A 15002-nucleotide genomic window follows, 5' to 3' on the forward strand; every position below is an offset into this window, starting at 1 on the left:
GTATGCTTCCCTTAAATTTCGCAGTCATTAAATTAATTCAATTAAAATTAAACTAAAATAAAAACTATAAAGGATGGATTATTCTGTATTTAAAAAAGAAAGGAAGAAAAACGCGTATAAATAAAATCAGGAACTAAAAATGTACGCATGGTTTGATGTTTAAACTCTGTTGGTTGCGTGAGGACGTTACCGTAACTGTTGTGCGCTTGTGAAAGAGGAAGCGAAAATCCTCTATTTCCGCTGCAGTAGCGTCAACGGGCACGTCAGAAAATAAAAGAAAATGTGGACAGTAAGGACAAACTGAGGCCGGATTAAGGACGTCGAATCATTGCTGTTCTCTTCGTAAATCAACGTTGCTAGGTAGCTGATTCTTTTTAAATATCCAGGCTTTACATTAGACTGTTGAAGGGTCGTTTCGAGGTTAACGCGACCCTTTGTTGTGTGGTTATTCGTTTTGAGGAAGCAGCTCGGCTAGCTAGCTGAATTAGCCAGCCTGCTAGAGATGGGAACGAAAGCAAGTCGCCTACAGGAAGACCCGGTTCCTTCTCCTTTCGGGAAAGATGGCACAAGGCGGGATTCCTATCGGCGAACCCGCTGTCCCAGGCCCACCAGTCTCGTTGTCGACTTCTCCGTTAGTTTCGAGGACACGGAGGCCAACCGGAGCCGATCTGAAGAGGGCAGCGACTCGGACTTAGGGCAGCATGCAGCAAGCGCGGAGGGTAGCCCATCTGACCACCACAGCATCCCCTCTAGCATTAGCCAAGCTTCGCCTGCAGACGATAATAACAGCGAGGGGAAACCCGAGGAAGACGGCAGTGTTAGCCCAGAGGCTTCTGTCGATGTGGAACACCAGCCCGGAGAGGAGACAGGCCGCACACCCCACCGCACTTTTTCTGAGCGACTCCCCGGGAATCGCCACTCTTCTGCCCGCAGCGTTGGCGCAAGATCAGCCCGGGTCCGTGGCACCCACCAGCGCCCGGTGTCAGAAGCTTGGATTGGCCTTTACCGTGTTAACAACCGACATGGCAGTAAGTAGCTTACACAATGTAATTTGTATGTATGGGATGTTCACTGTATTTGCCGCATAAATAAAGCAGCAACTAATAATGGGGTATTCACCTTTACAGATGTTGGTTTGCTTTGTTTTAGATGTAAACATTAAAAGGCCATTTTAAACAAAAGCCTCACGGACGCCATGGATGTGTTAGGGCTTGACAATATGAGCATAATATCATTACCTAACTGGAAGGTGATGAAATGTAGGTGCTGACCGTTGATGCTCTCATACGACTGTTACCATGTAACCGAAAGTGATAGTGGGGGACTTGTTCAGTAAAATAGTCATACAGATATACAGTGGCTAAGTTGTAGGTATTCCTTGATGTGTTGATAGTACCATGATTTTATTATCTATTTCAGACACAAACTTCCAACAACATCAAAGCAGTCTTTGAGACCAAAAAATAAATAAATAAAAATGTGAATTCCACCAAAAATGTCTCCTAGCATAACCCTAAATCAACCCAGTCTGAAATTAAAATGGATTATTTGAGGAATTTACATTCCTGGACAGATAATCCCTTTTCCCGTGCTTGCATGCTGACTTAAATCATCAGAGACCCCATTGTCTGAAGTAGAGCTATGGCGTAAAACTGGAAGTGATGACATACAACCACTTTCATGTCACAAGGCCTGTTGACAGTGGTGGTTTTCAGCGTCCTGCAGCATGCAAGAAAAAAACATTAAACAACCAACCACATTTCAGATAGACTGCATTAAAATGGGAACATGAGTTCACAGTAGAGGTGAAAAAGTGTTTGCTGGATTATGAGATGTACAGAGATGGTGATGTAACATCAAATGTGACATTTTGAGCCAAAACACTACAGTGTGGTGGGTTTCCCAGGCTAGCCCTCTGGCAAGTGTAGGGAAATGGGTCACAACTTGATATACCCGCTCTCTGCTGGCAGCATCTCATAGATGGAGGAGGGGGTGGGATGTAGGGCAGCAAGGCACTGTTTTTGCCTGGCTGTCACATCTATGAATGGCTCTAGCAGTGCCTATCCTAGAGGGCTGAATCACTGTTTTCAGTGATGCATACAGTGAAATGAAGTCATTTCAGGTCAGCTTCACTTGAGTAATATCTTCCACACTATCAAGGATTTACTCTGAATGATACCGTCTTCTCCTCAGTTTAACATCTTTGTAATCTAGCTGTCTAAACATGTTAATACATGTTCTCAATGTGGTGTGTGTGTCATTTTTCAATTATGTGTCTCAGGGATACAGTGCGTTATTTTCAGTTCTGCTTTGCCTCTCCCCTTCACAGATATTCGCTGTCCTTTCTGCTCAAAGCCTTTCCCAGGGGGCCGGATTGAGGATCACCTGTTGAGCTGCCTCACATCTCCTCCCCTACCTTACAACAGTGAGTATCAAATCACAACATGCGCCAACAGCTGGTTTTTTTTTTTGTTTTTTTTTGTTTTTTTTTAAATAAAGGTGATGACTGTTGCTTGTGTGTGTATTCACAGCGGATGTGCTAAGTAAAGACAGTGGAGAGTGTTCTATCTGTTTGGAGGATCTGGTGCAGGGTGAGACCATCGCCAGGCTGGCTTGCCTGTGCGTCTACCATAAGAGGTAACAGAGTACAGTGTATGCATTGCATTCCAAATTAAATGGAAGGCAGATAAAACTGAAATAAGTATTAACAAGAGAGTTTTAAATAGGGTGGAAAATGTATTTGCCCTTTTCCAGTTCTGAGAAAATATGGCAGCAGAGGTTTTAGAAAAAAGGAAGAAGTTGTTTTGCACTAGTGTACATCTATAACCACACATATGCAATCGGTTCTGCACAGGTTGTTTTTTTTTCCAGTGATGATATATTCTAAAGTTATCTTTTAGGTCCTGTCTTGAGCAAAATTTTGTTCACATAATTTAAGTACATAAGTCTGTTTTTGCAGTCTTAACAGCCTATTATGAATTAGGCCTCTAAGATTTCCCAGTGAGAGCTTTTACAACTGTGAAAACATCATTATATTTCAACCAGGCACACTTTGAGATCTACCAGATTTGTGAGCAGATTTTTTTCACGCATTCAAAACTTTTAGATAAAATAAATTACAGTGAAGTTGTCAAAGGACCTCCGGTGTGGTTGCATGATTCAGCTCATTGACTGCAAAACACCATCTCATTTTCAGAACATGCTGTAATGTTCAAACACTTGGTTTACCTCCATTTTCCAAGAGTCACTGGTTTTCCATCATTTAACTGCAGCACAAGATTTCCCAAGATGTCCTAATCTGTTGCAAAGATGTTTCTGCCTGCAATAGACTTTATTGGGTTATATCATGTATATGGTTTTTAGTGGATGGAATTTTGGATTAGGTTCCAGTAAAATTTATTTAATGTTAAATAAGTTTGGTTTTGTCATAACATATCAGAAAGGTAAAACAAAAAGACTTAAAATCACTTAAGCACATAATTTTATTTTCATGTGTTCAGCAGCCAGTACGAAGTGAAAATGAAGGGGAAAAAAACAAAACACCAAAACTACTTGATTTAGAGGCTGCAAATATAACATATATTAGTGATTGCTATTTCTCTTTTGAAAAAAATTGTCTCAACTAATAGTCTGAGCTCTACAAGTGTGTCTTTAAGCCAGTATAAATAAATACTACCCCATTATACACTTTGTCTGATCTCCTACACATCAGTGAATCATTAGAATTTTTTACAGCTAACTGCAGGGATAAGATTAATTCAGTTTTCATACCTTCACTAAGTGGATTAAACCATGTACGCGACACCACAATTTGCCTTATTAACACAAGTTAATCAGTGTTTTGTGTGTCTCCACCCATAAACCTGCTTTGTTTTTGTGCAGCTGCATTGATTCCTGGTCCAAGGTGAAGCCCTGCTGCCCTGAACATCCCTTTGATTGACTCACAGGTCACGTGTATTCAGCCAAGTGACCAACTCGACTCAGGTACGTGCACGTCACATTGGTGAATCATCAGCATATACAGTCACCTTTAACACTGGGCAAAGCAGTATCACAACAAGTGTCACTGGTGTTTCTTATGGTTGGTAGTCCCGACACAGGAGAGGAAAGGAAATTGTAAAGCTTATAATTAATGTGGCATAAGTAAGCTATGTTAAAAAACAAAAACTTAAACTGGTCATTTTCATTATCTGGTTCCACTGAGTTACACCTTCCCTGTAAGCTGCAAACGCAGGAAGAGTTGACATTCACCCGCATACCTCTGGCTGAGGTGGATAATGGTTCTGATATGCATGGCTGTTAGAATTAGGCAAGTTTGTTATTTTTCACAAAACCAGACAGCCTACACATCTGCACGGAGAGTAAACTGCTGTCTGTGTTGCAGACAGATAAGTTAATCAATCTGATCTCTTTTGTCCAAAATTGTTTCTATCAACTTCAGATTTTCCATGTGAAACCTTTCCATCAGTAATGGCATGTTTCTGTAAAGAAAAACTGAACTTTCTTGCAGCCCAGAGTGCAGCACATTGAAATTAGCATATGTGCCCAGGTGTTGTGTTCCTTTTGATGTAGACCAGCGTTTATCCCTGCAGTAGTTGTTTTTTTTTTGTTTTGTTTTTTTAACTAGTGTAAAAAGGGCTTAAGTAAAGTGGCAAATGGAGCACTGCATGCAGGTGGCTAAACACAAGTTAAAATACAATCTCATCTATCAGCTAACATCTGAAGATTAAATTTATCCATGCTAAAAAAAAATATCTGATGAACTAAACAAAGTCACCTGTTATAGAGGCTTGTTCTAGCTACAGAGGAAACCCACACTCACTGGGTGTCATTTCACCCAACAGTCAGAACGGTCCTTTTTTTAATCTATAGTTTTGTCTGTCAGAAAGTGTTTTTTAAAATATCCTTAATTATGTGTGCAAATGTTTTCCTTTATTTATTTAATTTTGTGCACCTATTTACAACAGTGAAAATCTTCACTGTTTAGAAGCTAGAACGAGTATATTTTTGGCACTAAGCCTTAAAAGATGACAACTATTATTGCAGACAAATTTTCTGATTGTCATTGACACAGAAACATATTGACACATCAGCAATATCCATAAAAGATTTTCTGTTGCTGTGATACTCTAAACTTTAGAACATGTCAACATAGTGTTTAATTAAACAATATATTACTTTTTTTATTCACTTGCCATACTCATGTAAAGGTAGTTATAATGAATTCACCATCTTTGTTGTCCTGTTGCAGACTATGTTTAAATGCAGTTTTGAAAGTTGTATTCATTTGTCTAATGGCTTCTATTTTTTCTTTCCTTCTAGGAGACTACACTGAATCCCAATAAAATACAATAAAAATCTGTAATTGAACAAACAAAAGTCCACTGTCCCTCAGACGAAAATATTTGAATGGCGAACAAACGATCCCAAAAATAAGCTACAGTCGGCTTTATCCCCTGACGCTCCTAGCCTGGATCAATCCATTTGAACCTAATCCAAACCTTTTCATGCCAAACATCAATAGTATAACCAGCTGCTTTTTAATGTGTGGTTGAGTCCCTGATTGGAGCAGAAGTTCTGCCGTTTCCCCATCTTCACTGTGGACCGGGCATAGTGGAGCATCTAAAAATGATCCTCCTAAAACAATGGCACTTGCCCCATGTTAGACTTGGGGAGTAAAAGGTTATCTTTACTGTTACTCTGGCTCCTCTCCTGTGTATTTTTTAGTCCCCTTGAATGGGATCATTCATTTTATCAAGTATTTTGCAAAGCAAGTGTTCCATGTTGTACGTCAAATGAATGTTTTCATTTCTTTGGCTCAGCCCAAATGAACCAACCTCACACTGAAAGCGCAAAGTGTTACCACATAAGGTTTGTTTTACTTTAAACTAGCTTGAGGGCTTCTTTTTTGGTGAATGGGGCTGTTGTCACTCTTGTTACATACTTTCCGTAACCTGTAACATTTCAGGGGAAATTTATATATATATATTTTTTTTCCTCTCTTTATAGGTCAGTTTCTCATTGAGAGTTAGTTAGTGCAGAGTTTAACGTGCTGCTACTTGGTGTGTGTTTTGGAGGGTGGTGGGTGTTTTACAGGGCCATAGTAGCAACATGTTGGCACTAACTTGAGCACTTTGTCGAAGCTATTTTTTCTTTCTTTTTCTGCTAAAAGGTCTGGGATGACATTGTGTTTTGGCGTGTTTGTACGTGTGTTCAGATGATGACTAGGGACTGAATATGTCCTGAACATGACTGTATTTTCACTGAACTGTGTGTGTGTGTGTGTGTGTGTGTGTGTGTGTTTACTGTAACTTGCCCTGATGTCTGCTTGGTCAAGCGGGTCATACTTTTTCATTTTCTGAGGTCATTTCTGATTATGTTCACGCAGGGAAACACTCTGTTACAAGTTGACTTTGGTACTTTGAATGCAGGTTGGGTTTTTGTTCCCCTTCTCCCTTTTAAATCTGAAACACTCTGCGGTGTGGTCTGAATTTATTATTTATTTTTTTGGACTGGGCCCTGAGCAACAATTTTGCCATCTGGTTAATGCCAGATCGGGGAGGTATAAAGGGACAGACTGACTGAGGGATGTATTTTTGGGGCATGTGTACACCATGTGGCATCTGCTTCTCTCCACAACACTGGAGGCTATGGACAGCTGATGGTTAATAATTGCATAAGTAGCCCCCTCCTTTTCCTACATTCTTTTATTTCAAGCGTTTCAGCTTTGATATTATCACATTTCTCATGATTATTGCTAAATGTGTTAAATGGCTTTCCTGTGTGTGTGCTTTGTGTGTTGATTGCCTTTGCTTAGTGAAGGGGCTTTTGTGCAAACAACATTTAGTCTTTTTTTTTTTTTTTTTATGGGCTGAACTGAAGTGGAAGCCCAACAATAAGGCTGCTCAACAGACACAGTCTGACAGAAGTAGTACACAGGCATGTGGAAAGAACAAAAACATGAACTCATTGCTTTTTGCCTTCTGCTTTAAAGTTGAGTCCATTACATGTTAAGTGTGAGGGCAGCAGCGGTATGGATCAGCTTTAAGGTCGGACATGGATTCAGCTGGCAAGTTAAGGCACCACGGCCCCTCTGGTCTCTGGTGTGCTGCAGTCTGAGGTGCTACAACTTGTCCCACCACCAGTGGGCAGCCCTGTGCATGTTTCTCATATTTTTATATATATAAATAAATATATTGGAGAATTGGAACAAGATGCCAAAAGTCTGTGTGTGCATTGGGAGCATTGTGTGAGCGCGTGCAGAAGAGAACTTGCATTGATCGTTAGATGTTACATATGTTGTGGTGATAAGTTATGATGTATACTTTGACTGGGGGGTGGGTGTTTGTGTATGCTTGGGTGGGGGGGCGTGGGGCCGTGGAGGTTGGGTTGTCAACAAAGATGACAGACAATCCGAAACCCACATAACTCATTTACTTTCTTACCCCCTCTGAGCTGTGTGGTGCAATACCTCTATTTTTACCAATGCTAGCTAAATGCTCTGTGCTTAAACTAGCTCCTCATCAACCAAGGATGGTATTTTATATAAATGTCCCTCAACTTTTGGTTTTGAATCACATGGCTCAGTGTCTGAGCTGTGCTTTGAGATCAAGGTATTGGATAAGAATGTTAAAAAGGTCATAACAGCAAAATCTGCTTCCCCGAAATATGGACAATCTGCCTTTTACTCTGGTATTAAAACTAATTGAATTTTATTTATTAAATTGTAAATATGTAATGCAATTTAAGAAAATGGCTTGGTCCTTGTCTGTTAAATATACTGTTTCTAAGCTCCGATCTTTTGTATGTCTCAAATTGTTTTTATATGTATTTTTTACAATAAATATGTGAGAGATGTTTGTCCATGTCTGTTTTTTGTGTTGATTTTTTTTAGTGTCTTCATGTTTGTTTGAAAGTGAGAACTTTCTATCTGAAATGTAAGAATTCTTACTTTTCTAAAATGGTATTTTAATTGTTTTAAATACTTTAAAATTCTAGAGACAGGATGTTTTATCACCTGATGGATCAGTAGTATAAGTTTTCGGTACCTAAACTTTACTAATAAACATTTACATACGAGTAGTTTCTGGTCTGAAAAGGTGAAATCTGTTTGGTGGTATAATAAACATTTCAAAGAGAAGTCAAACATTTATTTAAAATAGCTTAAATGTAAGTTTTGAGTTTTTTAAAAATATATAAATAGATAAAAGCAAGTTTTGAATATGTAATGGATTGTCACCCAAGTCACCCCAAGATGTAACATATGTTTGAACTATTTTCTCATATAATTGCAAAAATTGCCACAAGACCTTAGGATTGCATTTAGCTGCAACAACTTTTTGTTTTTGCTGTTCAAACCACACCATGTCCTTTAAACTGTTCACCACTCTGGAGGTTTTTGCTCAAGTGACTATCAACCACTTCCTCTTTGGTGTTTTTCTAAAACCAGACCTTTCAGTTTCAGAACCTTAAGCCAGCACAGACAAGACATTAGACGTAATATTGATGGGGGTTGTTTGGCAGCAAACAGAAAACACTGAAAATAGAGAAGAAAAAAACTACATGTGAAATAGATATCAGCAGAATGTGCGCACTGTGCCGTCAGTTGGCTTTTGCAACAAGGAAATGAAACAAATCCTAAAAGAAATCCACCATTATGAGCTGCATCAAGAAAAACAAACTTATTCTAATCTGAGGGCACTTCATATGTCTAAGACGTCCTGAAAATATCACAAAACTGTTGTTTTAAAGAAAAAAATCAGAGGTGAAAGCAGTGATAATCGCAAATCAGGAATTTCCAACACTGAGTTTTTGGACAGAAATGGTTTGCATCATTTAAAAACAAGCAGGAAGTGAAACTTCACCACAGTTTGGTGGGACATGAACGTCATCACTGTGCAGTGAAGGCCTGCGTTTTAGTTCACCCTCACACAGGACGTTGTTGGACTGCTATGACACATGGACCTTTAGAAGAATCATCCAGGAGTAGAGGTAAGAGGATCACTCATTTTATTCTCTATGACAGAGCAAACTACTGTAACTGAGGGGCAATATGTTTAGCTATGTTCAAACTTTGGTTCATAACTAGGATTTAAAGTGTCAATTAACTCAAATAGAGCACATTCAAAAACAGCCAAGTTGACGAATTATGTTAATAGTAAAATAATACATTTAGAAGGTAAAAAGCTGTTCTGAATGGATTATTGATATACAGCAAACAAACAATAAATCAGTTTTATGGATGGATCAGTTAGTTCATGAAACACTGGTTACAGTCAAAAAGATCCAGATTCAGTAATGCAGATATGAAGAGAAATGTGACAGCTGAAGCTTAGGAGGAAATCTAAACTACTATATGGACACTTAAACTATCAAAATTACCTCAGGTAAGAGACCAAGCTCCACACCACCCCCTTATGTATACTTAGTATAAAATCCATAAGAGTGCTGTATGAATGTGAGTGTGATGGGGTAACTGTTGTTGTAGTTAAATTGCTTTGAGTGGTGAAAGCATTATATAAGTACAGAACATTTGCCATTTTGTCTCCAAACCACACAGTGACAGTTCACCATCAAGCAACATATATTTCATGTAAATATGTTCAAATCAAGCCATTGCTCTATTGCTACTGAAGCAAGCCCATGAAATATCAACCTGAGACAAAAGAACAACTTTGAAAATCAATCAAATTTTCTGAATTCTCCCCAGATTTGCAATTACGTGATGGCCATGAAAAAAAAATGTGAGAGCCAACTGGTCAAAGTGCATGTTTTTTTGGGGGCTTCACACAAACTCAAATCAAAGCAGAGGTTTCAAAATGCTTGACCAAATGTCTCAGCCTAAATCTTCTTTAATCACCATCATAAGTTAAGATCTTGGCAGAATACAGAAAATGGTGTTGACTGATTGTGTTATTTCAGATGTACACCAGTCCCAAAAGTAACTAAGTCTTTATTGTCATTTTCATCTTGAAGTTGAATAAAATGTGTCATCATTACAGTTACTCTTTCTTTCTTAATCTTATTGGATTTAAGAAAAAAATCAGATGAAGAGCAGTTTATTATAAATATTACCAAAGCAGTGAACCCTTTAAACATGTATTTATCAACTTGTGGAATAATTATTTGACATTCAGAGCATGGCAGTTAATCATATGATTCAAGATGGCTGAATTCCATTTAGCTGCTCCTGTGTCTTGCTGTAGGTCAACATGTGAGAGCAGAGTCACTGTTAATGTATTCAGTCATGTGCTTTTCTTGTGTGTTGTTGCTCAAACTGTTTGGAAACCGTGTATTTCCAAACTCTGCATATTCTGCTCAGCCTGAGATCATCTTAATTCTTTTCAAGTAAGTAAAAAGACTAACCCTGGTTTTCCCACAATAAGTGCAAGCAGAGAGGCCCCTTAGCCAGTTTTACTTCTTCATGTCTTCTCCAGAATTGGGTAAAATTTATGTAAACCCAGAACTGCTCACTTCTGCTGGTAAACATCCTTTTTGCTTTAATTCGACTTTGGCAACCTTGACATATAATCATATATAAAATCTTCAGGGATTAATAATTAATAAAGCTTTTTTATGTTTCATCTATCTTTCAGTTTCATCCACAATGTCAGAAACAGAATTCCTTACAATCAAACAGACTCCAGATGCTCCAGGCTATAATGCATCCTCACCACCATCGTATTCCTACCAAGGCGAGCAGCCTCCACCTTACTCTGCAGCTCCAGCAACGTACAATCCATCCAAACCAGAGACTGCTTCCACCTCTCAGCCCTACGGTGGATACGAGTCTTTCAGAGACATAATCCCAGAGGCTGCAACAGAAACCACTCCAATTATATCCTCATTGTCTTTTGATGACGATACAGTGAGGAGAGGGTTTGTTAGAAAGGTTTGTGTATTCCCACTTTTGATTGATAGCTTTAAGAATATGCAATAGATTCTTTTTGTGGGATCAGGTTGACTTTATATGAGTGTGTTTGGAAAAATACAAACACATGAACTCTCACTTTCTGTGGTGTTCAGAGGACTGAGGAAGGTGGAAGACAGATTGTCCTGTTATGCTACTGTAGCTGGTGCGTTACTGATAACTATGTTAATAAAGGTCATTTCTCTCATCTTTTCCTGCGCAGGTTTTCAGCATCCTCACTCTCCAGCTGCTGTTCACCTTCAGTGTGGTGTGTGTGTTCACCTTCTCCAGCGTGGTCAAAGAGGCGGTGCAGAAGAACCTGTGGGCCTATCTCAGCTCCTTCATCATCTTTGTTGTGGTGGCTTTCTCTCTCAGTTTGTGCAAGTCCTTCAGCCGACGTCACCCCTGGAACCTTGTGGGACTGGTGGGTCACAGATACAGAAGTAAAAGATTCAATTTATTTACTGAAGATTGTAAAATATGCTTCATTTATTGTGAAAGCCCCTCATGAAGGTAGTTTAAAAGACAAATAACATAGCTGGATATTAAAGTTTAAACCTTGTAGGTCACTGGGGACATTTTTCACTCAATTTTGTGGCCACCATTATGGTTGTTTCTCCAAAACAGAAGTTTTTTTGTAAGAAAGTATTGCTCATGAGGAACATTGAAATTCCAATTAAAAAGACACTGGGGACAAATTTATCCCCTTTTAGGCACATTAGATGCCAAAAAAGTCTGCTATCAAAGCATTTAAAATTTACATATTTTTTCACTTTTCTTGGTCAGATAGTGGGATCTTCCCTAAGCAGTCAAAAGATTTCATAGAAGTCTGTTTCATTTGATGATTTTAAAGGAAAACCACAGTTTCCTCTTCACATGTTTTCACACACTCACAAGGTGTTTGAGGTTTTTCTTGGTATGTTAGTTTGGGACAGGCTTTTCTTCTATTATGCTTGTTAAATACTGCATGACTAATAAAACTTTAAACTAATAAAAACTGTTTCTTAATGGATTTATCTTCAGAATTATGGTTACATAAAAGAAAAGCAAATAATCTCGATCATAATGTTCTTTATGATCAGTGATGGCTAACCAGACATTTTGTGGCTGCAGGTGGTTGTCACCCTGAGCTTGTCGTACATGGTGGGGACCATCGCCTCCTTTCACAACACCACCGCTGTGGTTATCACTATGGCAGTAACATTGGTCATTACTGTCGCCATCATCGCCTTTACTGCACAGGTTAGAAAACTGGGCCAAGCTGAAGTTCTCATTTTTATTTTAGATGTCATATGTATTTGTTTTAAACACAGCAGCATGGAAACATCTGAGCACACCTTTTCTTCTGAAATGAGTATTCTATTTATCTTTTTATTAAGGGTTCCTTTCCTTGTTCCATTCAAAGATTAGTTTGGTTTTCTTTTGATATCAAATTAAACTTACCTTTTCTGTTTTCGCAGTTAATGAATTAAAACTGGACTCTAAACTCTGTCTATGCAACTTCTTTTAGATACAAATGTGTTCTTTTCTCTATGTCTTGTCAAACAATAAATGTCTTTAGCACAGCTGTTCTTCCACAGCTGGAAAAGTAGACAGAAAAACAAATGTGTCCCAACATTAAAAAGATGGGAAAATATGCTGAGTTCAGCTGATTAAATAAAATGATTACTCTGAGTAAATCAGTCAAACTGAAGGCTTCAACACTGATTCCATCTGAGAGATTTTATAAGTAAATAAAGATCAGTGTTTTAGAAAACATCTGTAATATACTGTATTACAAATCCAACTGCATGAAGCTATATGAAGTTAATGAATTAGCTGCTATGTTCCTATGTTGTTTCCAGACTCGTTATGATTTTACTATTTGTTATGGCATCCTGTTGATCGTGGCTGTGGACTTCGTCATGTTTGGGTTCTTCTGCACCTTCTACTACTCCTACATCACTGATGTCACCTACGGGTGTCTGGGAGCTCTGCTGTATTCACTGGTGAGAACAGATGACAACATACATTAAGATGACAGTGCTGGTATCCAAAGTGATATAGACTTTTATGTGTCTTGCTATAAGTTAGAAAATGCAGCTATGTTGGATATTAGTAATTTGTAGTCCTGGCTACTTCACAAGTGTTAAACATCACTGATTTGTGAGCTAATCAAATCTAATTAAACATCATAGTTTGGACCATGAAGAGTTTGAAAACCCAATTAAAAGGTTTGATGGTGAAAAAAAAAAACCAAAAAACAATGCATAGAACCACAATAATGTTATTTATTTAATTTTAAATGGATAAACTGAAATATTTTAATGTTTTTTAAAGAGACAAGTTTAATTTGCTACATTTTTAAAAAATGGTTGTGTCCAAAAAAAACTGTAAAATGTTGTGTTTGCATATAAATGAGTGTGTTCAATCAGAGGCTTCTTCACCTCAGCTGCAATAAAAACAGCTTATTCCTGGCCTCAGGAAAAACTCTGCACAATTACTTTTTTACATAAAAGAAATTAAATATACTTTATTTATCCCAGAGGGAAATTGGAATAGTGTTAATGACTAATTACTGGTAACTATTGTTGATGTTTTAATGGCAGTTAATCTGTGAAGCTGTTAATTTGCAATAAATGAGTAGATGTAAGTTTTAAAGAATGAGCAAAGTTTTGAGTTTTGCTTTGCATTTTGCATATTAATATTTAACAGTCAGAATTTTTTAACTTTTTTAAATTGTTCATTTTTGCATAGGGTTTATTTTAATACCAATTTTAAAAACACAGTACTTAAAGTATGACAAATATTAATAAAAACAACTGTAGTGATCAGCTTTGACTTATTGGACAGGTAAATAAATGTACTGATCACATCTTTGTCAGTTGTTAAACAAACTCATACTTAGTTCGAGTTTGATTTCTAGTGTTATTTTTCAGTCTGTTCTCAGGTTTTTTAGTTTAGGTTAAGTATTTTGTTGCATTTACTTCCTGCTCCCATCTTACGTCCTCTGTTACCAATCACCATACCTGCTCCTTATTTAGTCGTTAGCTCCTTCTGTGTAAATACTTTGTGTCTATCCTGTCCCTGTTTGTCTTTATAACTCCAGCTCTACTTTGTCAGGTTTCAGTTTTGTTTATCCTGCCTTTGCTGTGCCTGTTGTTTCTTTTCAGAAATCTTAGCTTAGGAGGTGCTTCCTCCTTGGCACATGACACATTTATAAATGACATTTAAGATGTTTTAAGTCTTTATGAAAAGCAAAATCAACATCAACCTAACAGCCTTGAAAGTAAAGGAATTGCCATTTAGTTACACTATCAATGTCTGTATTTTCCCAAGAGTTGAGACAAAGTGTGCTGAATGCAAAATACCTGTATAAATAGAGGTAATCCAACATTAAATCGTCTTGTTGTAAACCTTCCTCCCATCCTCTCCCTTTGCCTCAGTTCCTCATGATCGACTGTCAGCTGATGATGGGGTTGATGAGCCATCGCCTGGATCCAGAGGAATACATCAACGCTGCTCTTATGATTTACCTGGACATAGTCCTCATCTTCCTCTACCTGCTCGGGAGGAGGTGAAAGTGTGTGTACAACACACATAAACCAACAGACACTCCAGCTGATTGAAAAACCTTCATTGCTGTGTATATAACATTTTAAGTGAAAATAATGAAAGATTAATTTCAATAGAACCTTTTGTCTCATTTTTACATTACCAAGACCTATTTCATCACATCTATGTTGTATAAAAGAGCTCCATCAAAAAGTTGGATCCTGTCATTCAGATGCTGCATTAAATCAAAGAAAACTTAAGTTTTAGAGCAGGGAGGCAAAAACCAAGGCAATTTAATATTTACAAATACAGCTTTTATTGATACAAGGACATTCACCGTATGAACAAAACATAGTGTAAAATGTGACTTTCTTTATTTCATGCAAGTTCCATCGAGTAATCTGTTTGAATCAATTCATTATAAAATAGCAGAACTTTCAACCTGAAGACAAAGAGTAACAGGTTGTATTTAGAGGATTTAAAGAGTATTATTGGGCTTCATTGCACCAAATTAGGAAAAGATTAGATTATTATAAGGCTGCTATTTATTTCTGTTCAC

General features: G+C 37.8%; 2 protein-coding genes across 2 annotated transcripts; both read left to right on the forward strand.

The window, feature by feature from the left end:
* The first annotated feature begins 241 nt into the window (after positions 1–241).
* On the forward strand, positions 242–7859 carry zgc:66427 (uncharacterized protein LOC406256 homolog). Its single transcript, XM_041993198.1, has 5 exons — positions 242–1028; positions 2330–2425; positions 2532–2637; positions 3883–3984; positions 5323–7859. Exons 1-4 carry the CDS (start codon positions 503–505, stop codon positions 3938–3940), a joined length of 786 nt encoding a protein of 261 aa, XP_041849132.1. The 5' UTR covers positions 242–502; the 3' UTR covers positions 3941–3984; positions 5323–7859.
* A 413-nt stretch (positions 7860–8272) lies between these two features.
* si:ch211-284o19.8 (protein lifeguard 1) lies at positions 8273–14754 on the forward strand. The gene is made up of 6 exons (XM_041993192.1): positions 8273–8991; positions 10596–10891; positions 11133–11333; positions 12023–12151; positions 12754–12897; positions 14335–14754. Exons 1-6 carry the CDS (start codon positions 8952–8954, stop codon positions 14467–14469), a joined length of 945 nt encoding a protein of 314 aa, XP_041849126.1. The 5' UTR covers positions 8273–8951; the 3' UTR covers positions 14470–14754.
* The last annotated feature ends 248 nt before the right edge of the window (positions 14755–15002 follow it).

The sequence above is a fragment of the Melanotaenia boesemani genome, chromosome 8, assembly GCF_017639745.1.
Source record: "Melanotaenia boesemani isolate fMelBoe1 chromosome 8, fMelBoe1.pri, whole genome shotgun sequence".
Lineage (NCBI taxonomy): Eukaryota > Metazoa > Chordata > Actinopteri > Atheriniformes > Melanotaeniidae > Melanotaenia > Melanotaenia boesemani.